This window comes from Astatotilapia calliptera, chromosome 5, assembly GCF_964374335.1.
Source record: "Astatotilapia calliptera chromosome 5, fAstCal68.1, whole genome shotgun sequence".
In the NCBI taxonomy this organism is placed as follows: domain Eukaryota; kingdom Metazoa; phylum Chordata; class Actinopteri; order Cichliformes; family Cichlidae; genus Astatotilapia; species Astatotilapia calliptera.
This window is the reverse complement of record NC_137426.1, coordinates 20152469-20163053: the sequence shown is the minus strand read 5'-3', so window position 1 is coordinate 20163053 and position 10585 is coordinate 20152469. Positions and strand designations below refer to the sequence as shown.

The window sequence follows — 10585 nt, the reverse complement described above, 5'->3', positions numbered from 1 at the left end:
GTCTTCATCATTTACAGATGTCTCAGTGATTACTCAGAGGTTAATAATTTGGACTGTTTACATCATAGCAAATATGCTGCAACATGAAGCCGGATACAAACTCTTAGTAACATTTTCTCAAATACAGTGTTTGTGTCTAACTGAATGATTAAGAAATCAAAAAGTCAAAGGTCAAATGTAGTTATATAGCACTTTTGAAACAACAGAGCTGATCAAAGTGCTGCACTTTAAAAGTATATAGTATTTATATAGATAAACTACAATAATATCCATAAAATTTGAGCACAATACCCAACATTAAAAGACAATAGAATAAAAAATAATAATAAATTGCATTTGTCTAAAAGAATGTCACACTGGAGCCCAACGCCAAGGAGAACAAATGCATTTCTAATAACAACTTAAATGTGTTTACTGTCTGAGCTGTGTGGATTTTGAGAGGTATTGTATAGACCTGGTGCTGTTGCTGCAAAAGCTCGATCACCTCTCTGTTTTAAGTTTGCATAGGAGGAACTGGTTAGACGACGTCTGAGCTCTTATAATTGTGTGAATGTGAAGCAGCTCTGACAGATACAAAGATGCCAGTCCATTTAAAGCTTTAAATGTGAGTAATAAAATATAAAAATCAATTCCAATGAAGGGAGCCAATGAAGAAATGGCAGGCCCAGGGTGCTGGGTTCAAGTTTTTTAATACCAGTATAAGGTGAGCTGGTGAATTCTGGACTAACTGAAGGATATATGATTGTTGTATACCAAAATCCAGGGAATTACAGTAGTCCAGGCGGGAAGTGATTAAAAAGCACGAATAACTTTTTCCAGGTCCTTCTGTGGGAGATAAGGCTTTACCTCAGGCATGAAGCTAACTTTAGTGACAGCCCTTATTGTAGATCAATTAATAAAACAAAACAAAAACCACGCCAAGTAATTACAATTTAAAGTTGTAATTTTAATTTCATAAAAGCTAAAAAGAAGAAAACGCATGAAAAGATAAAGGAAAGTGAATGGCAAAAGCCGGAATACTGACGTGTTATTACCGGACAACACATACACTGAAGGAGCCGTGAAGGAATGAGTCATGTGACTTCATGCTTTTCTCGCGAGATCTTCCTGACTGCAGAAAACATGGCAGACGAACACGCGCGGAAGTGGGACCGCTGCCTTGCTGACACAGCGGTGAAAACAGGTTAATTTCTTTTTATACACGCAGTGTAATTGTTTGCTGCTCTTATTAAACACTTGGCTGTGTGTGAAACCTGGAGAATAAGGCGCACTACAGGTCAGAGCCGAGCGAGAAGTCATTTTAGCTGGACCTTAGTGTGACACTAAGGTCAAAGTTGTCTGCTGTACAGATGAAACTTAATATTTGTTAACTCTGTAGTATTATATCATAAAAAAGCAGACATAGCCACGAGGTGGAAGTTATTACCTGTGTTTGAGTGGGAAAGTGTGCGAAGTCACGCCCTAAAGCAGATTAATTTATCTGTTTTTGGACTCTCTTGATCTACCTGCCCTTTCTCCACTACTTGCAGCCTTAATCAGTATCTTACAGCGATTATAAGGACCGAATAATTTATTTTAGTTATAAAACCAAGCAATGTCTGCAGTTGCAGAAGGGATATACAAACTAATAAAAACTAATAAAAATGTTTTAAATGAAATGAAATTAAAACAACCTAAAACAATTCTGCGAACCTGGGAAATAACTAACTAAAATAAAACAAAACAAAAACGAAGCGGCAGTATCCTTATTTATATTACTTGTTAGTTTACTTAAACAAAACTTCTCACAGCTTTCCTGACGAGGCTTTGATGGATCAGTTTATTGAGACTCTGGGTGTCTACAACACTGTCAGTCAACAACTTACAGAAAGTGTATTTTTTTTATGTAATTCCTGCACTGATTTTCTGCTATACACTAATAATAAATTTTTTAAATTAAATTAAAAAAATAACAGGAAAAATAATAAAAACAAAACTGACACAAGAAAGCCTGCTCTGGAAACTGAGAGTAAACTTAAAGAAAAAACAAAAGGACATTTTTAAAAAGAACCTGTTAAAATACCAAGTTTTTTTTATGGTCATTCTGTCAGATAACAACCAAATAACAATTTTGTTTGGTTTATTTGGTTTTGTAAATGCTAGTTAACAATCTATCAGTGTCTTTTTTTCACACCTTAAATATCTATTTATATGACAATAACATAGTTGTTTATCACAGTTAATCTAAGTACAGGTTTGTGACATCAGTGTCTGTATACAAACATTTAAAGTTGTAATCTGTAGGGAGCAGATAACATTTATTTTTTGTATATACGTTTGATATAAATCTTAATATGAACACCTCATTTCTTTGCCTCTGTGTTTTTTGCATGTACACCTGGTTTATTGCACTGCTGTTTTTTGTTGTTTTTTATTTTTCCGTTGTCAGGCTATATGGGCTCTGTTCTATTTATTTATTTTTTAATTTATTTTCTCCGCTGCTTTGCTAAGACTACTGTAATCTGCGCTTTACGTCAGGCTCGCTGAAAAGAAGAGGTGTAGTCAGGTGACCTTTGAACTAGTTTTACTGGTTTTTATTCATTTTTTGAACTTGAATCTTTATTCACACCAGGCATTCATTTGGCAGTTAAAGTTTACGCAAAAATCAAAAACAGATGTTTTAAGAATTTCATATTTGTAGTGTAAAGATGTTTGTAAAGATTTTTTTTCTTCTTTTTTTGAACGAAGAAAAATGTTGGCATGCAGTTCAGAGTAAAAAGGGGGAAAAGTCTCATTTTTAGTTCACTGTTTTGCGAGCTAATTGTTAAAACAATTTTATGTAATTTTGTTTAATATTATTTATTTTAATTAGATAAATTTAGCCCATTATTAGCAGGAAGTGAAGCACTGAGAGAAGAGCGTGAATGAGCAAGTCTTTCTTCTACTTGTTGACTTAACAAAAGCTTCATTTTTCACCATTATCTCTTTGATATTTAATATCCATAAATGTCATGGCAAAATAACAATACACAGTATTGAACAGTTTGCAGCAGACAGGCTTAAATTGCCAGAACCATCAGTTATGCAACAACACAAGCAGGGATTTCTTTCACAGTGAGAGCATTATTGAAATTTATAGATGTTTTACTTTCTTCGCTGGGCTCTGGCCCTCAGTGAAAGTCACTGCTGGTGAACCACCAGTGAGTTACAGTGAGCACACCGCCATGGGGTCTTCTGTGGTATCCTGTTCAGTGTTGGTCCAGCACTAAAACACTTAGACTGGCAAAACATCTGTTCAAAGATACACCTAATGACGTCAGTCTTAGCACAATAAAATGTGTAATCTTGCTGGGAGGAAAACATCTGCATCGTGGCACTGCTTCGTGCTCAGTGGAGCAAATTGCCAGCTGTGCCAAGGTGTGTCTGGTAGCCAGAGAAACACTGCAGTACATGCTCTGCTCAGGGGGTTGTTAAAAAAATAGCTTAGCTGATCCTACATTTATATTCATTCAAGCTTATGTGTTTATCCTATCCTTGATGTGTTAAGAACTCCCAGGATTTTAATAAAGCGAGACATAATGCTATTTTTTTTCTCACAGCTTCAGAATATTTAGATAATCTGTTGCATGATTTAAAATAATGTTTGCTTCAAAATAAAAGTAGAGAGTGGGAACTGTGACTCAAAATGTAGCTAAAGATCACATTTTTCTTACAGCTGTGATGAAAGCAAGTTGAATAAATCAAGCTCTTTTTATAAAGGGACTGAGTTTCATGTAGAGTGGTGTTAAGAAAAGAGCCGTCATCCTCTTCATAGTCAGGAAAAACGGTGTTTACCGGACATGAAGTATTTAATTTGAGGAACTTGTAAACAATGCTAATGAGAACAGCCATTAATAGTGAATATTCATGTCATTTCTAGAAACACTATCACATTGTTGGAACAAGAAGACTTATGTGTGCATGCAGCTATTTAAAAGTGATTCAGCATAAATACATTTTATAAATGCTTCATTTCAAACTAAACCCCTAAATATCCAACCGATGCTTATTTTGCCAGGGGTGCTTTTGTGTTCCCTACCACTACATTTTGCATACTTTAAAAAAAAAATGTTTGTCTGTCTTCTGATCCATAAAGGTTGGTTAAAACTTTATATAATAGACTGCTCATGGTTGGTGCCTCAACACATGTCCGTGCACCCTCAGCTTTAGCTGTTAAAGACGCGAGTCCGCACCGTTGCAGTTTAAGAGGCGCTACTTTAGCCCCGTTCTCACTGATTGAGACGGGCTGTAACTGTGGTTGTTAAGATTTCAACTGTGCATTTCCAAGCTGCTGTTTTTCTGAACTCGTCTCCCAAAGAAGGTTTTATGTAATTATGGTACATCTAGATATGGCCACAATGACACAGATTCAACCATAAATGAGCCACAGCTTCACCTTTTTTAACCAGAAAGAGCAGATACAGCTGTGCTGACAACCAGCAGCTGTGCACTCTCCAAGATTGGTCTTTTTAGAAAGAGTGTTGAGTAAGAAAAGCATCAAACTGTTCCTGCTTTCTGTTGTATTTACAGAGCACTTTACTATTATAACCGGACTGCTTGGGTCAGCGGGAATGCAAAAACTATTATATGCGTATAAAGTATTGTGCAGGACGGCAAAACTATTACAGAAAAAAATTCACTCAGCAATCCTTCAGGAGCTCTTGGGTATTTTTTCCCTCTAGGTGTCGACTTGTTTGTAGAGCCTTATTTTCATTGTTGCATCATCTGTAGTTTAAGGTCTTCGGTCGTCTGTCACACACTTCTAAGATTATTTGCATTTTTTCCATGAATCCATGAATCTGAATATGAACAAGACTTGCGAGTCCACAGTCTTGCTTGCTAACGCTGAGACAGTCTTTTGTCTGTCCTGGCTGTCTATCCAATAGTTGTTTTAAATATTCCAGTTGTAATCCGAGTGGTAGACTTTGCTAACACTGTCATGTGAACCAGATGAATGTGGGAATCTGTGTCTCACTTCTTGCTGCAGAATGCATCTCCTGTGCAAACAGATTTCCTCCCGACTTTGTTTACGCCGGGCTATTTGGAACTGCGCGTCTCATTTTGGGCGAGTTTGATTCAAAGACGTCTGCTTTCTGCGTTATGTTTAAATCGACTAATTCATGTTTGCACGTTTGTCTAGTGATGCCAGGCTGTGCTATCCCTAAACGCACCCCACCAGCCAGGCTGAAAGCTGGAAACACAAGTGGTCTGTCCAGAGTAGAGCTGCAGAATAAAAAGAAAATATTGTTACAATTTCACATTGTTATGACCTTGTCATGTTTGGCAGAGTAATTTCTTTAGTTAAAGCAGAGCAGATCCTCAACAGTGGCCTCTGTCCAAACACACTGAATCATCATTAGTTCTAAAAGGAAACTATGCACTCAAAATCATCTTAAAATTGCAGTGTTGCAATGCAACAATATTTGCCAGGGGTATACGACTCGAGTTGTAATTGAACTAAATTCAGTAAATCGGGGTAATTAAAAGTGACTTATTGATACCATTTGCAGAAAATACTTCAGCTAATGATTAAATGAATAGCAACCCAATTAACAGGCTCTGGACTTGATTTGCTGGCAAAGCACGTGGAGTATTTTCAGCCCTGTGGGTTGTGTATTTCATTCTTCTCCAGCACAAATGTTTTTGTTATAATCCACCCCTCCTTTGGAGATGTCAAGACAAAAGGAAAGATGCCAAAATGAGATGTTGATCTGCCCTCAGTTTCTGCCAGTGCTTTTACTGTATTACAGTCAGTGGAAAATCAAGAGGCTTCAAAATATGCTCTGGCTGGAGAGCAAAGGAAGACTGTGGCTGTAATAGACGGCAAATCTTAACTTCATCTAAATCTTTGCTTGAAATGGAAGCAGAAGGAATGATTTATTGTTGATGTGTGCTGATAAAGAGGATGAGCAAAGTCTTTTGTGGTCTTGTTTGACATTTGTAAGCTGTGTAATGGGGAACAGTCTTAGGGTTCTGGTTCAGCCGCACTGGTCATGCTGCATAGCTCTCTGAATCCAATTAGGAGTCGGAGGGGCCCAAATGGCTGTTTTTATGTGCTTTCTGTGCTGGCTGGCCTGCTGTTGGGTGTGGTGTGGCCTGCAGCGAGGTGAAGTTAAACGCACAAACACATTCCTCCTCAAGATCCCACTCTGGACTCAGGAGTTCGAGCAACTTTTGGCAATCTCTCTGCGCACCCACTGACCTCTCACCTCTCCTGCTCTCTGCGTTTCTCCTCTTTGGATTGGTTCCCCCTCTCCTAAACCCCTTTTACGCTTTGCTTTCTTTCTAAGTTGTTTTCTGTGTTTTCTTTTTTCTTTCCTCCCCTTTATTCCTGTCTTTTGCTCATTAGTTTAGTCTTGCTAAGTGGCGCTACCTTCCAACTTCTGCACCAAATATTCGCTCATTACAGCCGACCAGATTTTTAGCTGGCCAGTTTTCACGCTGGATGGGAGATGATCACATTACCTCAGTAATAAAGTCAAATCAATAGGAGGTAGTTTAATAAAACCACTAATAATTCTCTCTCTTTGCAGTAACGGGCCTCGGTGTTGGCATTGTGTTCTCGCTCATTGTCTTTAAACGTAAGTATTATTTCAGAAAACCCTCCTTTTCCTTTCTTTTCTTAGTAAGCCATCCAACAGGGATTATTTTTCTCCGCTAGGTCGCGCGTGGCCTTTGTCATTTGGTTCAGGCTTGGGACTGGGCATGGGCTACAGCAACTGCCAGCATGACTTTAGGTCACCATATCTGATTCATGGTCGCATGGTTAAGGTAAGCGCACAGTGTAATTTTCATTGTTTATCAGAGGTCTGTGACACACGATCACATCATGCTGCATGACTCCTCTGTGTTCATTTTTCAGGACCAGTAATGAAGGACTGAAGATGACGAGGGCTTTCTCATCTGTTTATTGTAATGCTTGTTTTTGGGGGGGATTGAGTTTTTTGGGGTTTTTTTTGCTGCACTGGTATTAATCTGCAATGATGCCCACACTGTGTTTATAAAACATTAAATATATATTTAATAAAGTCATTGTGGGAAAAAGCTTTGTCTCCTCGGTTTTTCTGTGCGAATGTTCGAGAAGAATGAAGTGTGGTTTGGGGGTGGGAGGTAATTTTGTGTGTTAATGAGCTGGGAGACTCGAGCTCCTGCTGTTTTGGAATGAGGGCCAGGTTCAGCATCTGCAGCCCTCTCGGAGAGTGGGAGGATGAAAAGTTGTGCAGAATGGTGAAATAAAGGGGATCAACTGTTAGATGAACAAACCCGAGCACTGACAGGAGAAAAATCGGAAAGAAGCTATGTTTGCATTCACATATCAGCCGCTAGTTTATGTCATGGATGCCTATATCTCTTTCTGATATCGAGAAGAAAGAAACCCAGTCTGGTTTTTATTCATAGTAGACCAAACAGGCTGCGGCCTGCTGTGGAGCCCTGTTTTGGGTTGCTTGCTATGACTGTGACAGTTTTCATCAGAGATTAGGAGAAAACATACTGGGAGGAATCTCTTCTATCCTGTGTATTCATTGGCTGCATGTCTGCTTGGCGAGATTGTTGTGAGTGTGATTGATCACTAATGTGTGGTTTTGCGGGCTGCTGGGAGAGAAGAGAAATTGTTTGTGTGAGCGTGTGCACATGCACACGTTTATCCAGCCCCCTGGTGAAGCAGAATCTGAGGAATGCAGAGAAATGCCATTTCTAGACTGGAGCTTATTACTAACAGGTGAGTTCTGCACTTTGCACGTCTGAACACAACACATGCCGTACACTTTCACATCAAAGAAAATACTGCTGCATGCACTCTCTATTACACACGCTCATATTTTCCCTCTTCATCACAGTAACGGTTTTCCCGGCACATACATTCCTGCACACAATGGAATCATATTCATTCCCCAAGCGTTCAAAGGCCTGTTTCTTCAGAGCTGGTGTGCTGCAATGCATCAGGCACAGAGTAAGCCTGTCAGAAATTAAGCCGTGTCACTCATCCCCTGTCCATTAAAATATTTGTTTGTAAGTGAAGCATGAAACCGATAGGGGGGCTGATGAACGCATGCCAAGCTGAACACCTGTGAGCAAAGGTGCAGTGGTCGGTAGAAGTGCAGGAACAGGATGCCAGTGCGTGTGTGGGAACTGGAGGGGGAGGTGTGTGGTGACCCAGCTGAGGTGTAATAAAGCAGCCAAAACCCAAAGGCTATACGTGTCTCAACGTTCTCCATGATGAACCATAATTACAAGACCAGTAACACTACCTAATACCAACTACTCATCTAATGGCTAAAATTGTCAATGCTTGCAAATTTCTGCCACAAAGTACAAGACCAGATCCAGATGTGCCATGCATGTGCTCGGGCAAGACTCCAGCTTGGAGTTGCCGTGGAAAATGTTAGCATGATGTTACCAGAGGTGATAAGGTAAAGAGGAGTGAAGTACACATTTAGTTTACGTTTTCCTTTTAGCAGATTTTATACATAAAACAAGACTAATGGACCTATTTCCATGTAGTTACCACAGCTTGGCTCAGTTACTTAAGTAAAAGTAGTAACACTAAACCCCAGGACACTCTATTATTAGTAAATTAGAGAGGAAAAAGATCGTCCCATAAGTGCTATGCTGTGTTAATTTATTCATTTCACTAAAACATTTGTACATTAATTTGTCTTGTTATGACAGGTTGTAAATTGAATTTAATTGAAGTATGCGTTCAAAATATTACTTTTAAAGGTATAACTCATAAATTTTTAACCTTATAATGTTATGACGGCAGCAATCAATAATAAAGTAAAAGCGTACACGCATCTTAAATTGCACTTCTGACTCATTAGTTAAACCTGTATAATTCTTAATAACGATCATCTGGCACAGTTTTATTCACATGCATGGCTGCTTAATTAGTTACACGTGTTAAACTGCCTATTAACCCAAATATTAAGTTCAGTTTTATTCACAAAGTGCCAAATCACAACAGCAGTTACCTCAAAGCATTTATATTGTAAGGTGAGAAACCCCCCAAAATCGAGGGCAAGCACCTGGGGACTTTAAAATAGAAACCTCTGGCAGAACCAGGCTCAGGGAGGGGCAGTCATCTGCTGCAGCTGGTTAGGGGTCTAATCAGCCAATCACATGGCAGTAAAGCTAACACATTTAGGCACATAGACATGGTCAAAAATAGCGTGAAGTTCAAACATCGTCGAGCATCAGAACAGAGAAGAAGGATGGAATTGTTGCCAGACATTCTGGTCTGAATATTTCAGAAACTGCTGATCTGCTGGGATTTTCTCACACAGCCATCTGATGATGGTTTGAACAGAGGAAATATCCGTTCAGCATCAGCTGTCTGAGTAAAAATGCCTTGATTATATCAAAGGAGAATGACCAGACTGCTTCAAACTGATATGAAAGCATACTGTTGCTTACTCAAACAATCAACTCAGCTAAGGTATACAGAAGAGCTGCTACAGCAGCAGAAGACCACACCAGAGGACACATCTGTTAGCTAAGAACAGAAAATTTAGGCTACAGTTCTCACAGGTGTCACCACAACTGGGAAACAGAAAATTTGCAGATCAACATCTCTGGATTTCTCCTGCGACAACCAGATGGTAGGATCAGATGTGGTAATAATAAACAACATGAATGCATGGATTCAAACTTGCTTGTATCAGTGGTTCGGGTTGGTGGTATAGTGGTGTAAGCATGTGGAGGAGATTTTCCCGGCACACTTTGGGCTGCCTCAGCACCAAACTGAACATCCTTTAAACACCACAGCCTACCTGAGTATAGTTTCTGACCACATCCAACCCTTTATGACCACAAAGTATCCATCTTCTAGTGGCTGCTTAATTTCAGCAGGATAACATACTGTCACCATCACACCTCAAACACCTTGCACCTTTGGGAGTGTTTGTATTGAGAGATTCATATGATGGATGTGCAGCAACTGTGTGATGCTGTTAATATGGACCAAAATCTCTGAGGATTTTTTCTGGCACTTTGTTCCGTTTATGCCAGAAAGAATTAAGGCATTTCTGTGGCAAAAGGGTAAATCTAATAAAGTGTCCAGTGATTGTATTTCAACACTGTGTGTGTGCATGTTGTATATTTTCACAACGGATTCCCCACTGAATGTATATATTTTGGTTCCTGTCAGTGGTTTAGACCAAGAGAAGACACTGACATCTATCAGTATCTCACTTTGGGTATGGACTGCACCAAAGGCCGAACTCCAAGCTTGTCCCCTTATGTTTCCGTTTTAAATTAGTTTTGAACGGAGTCCAATCACAAGTCAGGAGAACCGGAGAGCATAATGCATTTCAGCAACTGCTCATGAGTCTGTCAGTGGTTTCACTCCAAAGTGGAGCCTGAAATAAATCAAACCCTCTGAGCTTCTGGTTAGTAACCAGCTATTGTCATTTCATCATCCCGAAGTTTTTTTTTAGTGGTTTAGGGGGAATAAAGGCGAACACAGCAGGGGCTTCACATCTGTTTACCAGTTATATTTCATCAGACATTGTGTTGTTAATGTTTCAATTTTCCAAACATATGTTATCAAAGCAATGCCAGATGTGTG

The 10585-nt window shown here is 39.3% G+C and overlaps 1 protein-coding gene across 1 annotated transcript; it reads left to right on the top strand.

Annotated features, from left to right (window-relative positions):
• Positions 1-919: 919 nt before the first annotated feature.
• Positions 920-7062, top strand: LOC113022474 (MICOS complex subunit Mic10-like). The gene is made up of 4 exons (XM_026167915.2): positions 920-1183; positions 6552-6599; positions 6680-6789; positions 6881-7062. The coding sequence occupies exons 1-4, from the start codon at positions 1069-1071 to the stop codon at positions 6887-6889; spliced, it is 282 nt and encodes a 93-aa protein (XP_026023700.1). The 5' UTR covers positions 920-1068; the 3' UTR covers positions 6890-7062.
• Positions 7063-10585: the final 3523 nt, after the last annotated feature.

What these genes read in the sequence shown, in the direction of transcription:
- LOC113022474 (XM_026167915.2), top strand. Translation starts at nt 1,069, where the DNA reads ATGAGTCATGTGACTTCATGCTTTTCTCGCGAGATCTTCCTGACTGCA. An exon ending in TGACACAGCGGTGAAAACAG is followed by an intron (nt 1,184 to 6,551) that starts GTTAATTTCTTT and finishes CTCTCTTTGCAG; the next exon opens with TAACGGGCCTCGGTGTTGGC. An exon ending in CTCGCTCATTGTCTTTAAAC is followed by an intron (nt 6,600 to 6,679) that starts GTAAGTATTATT and finishes TTTCTCCGCTAG; the next exon opens with GTCGCGCGTGGCCTTTGTCA.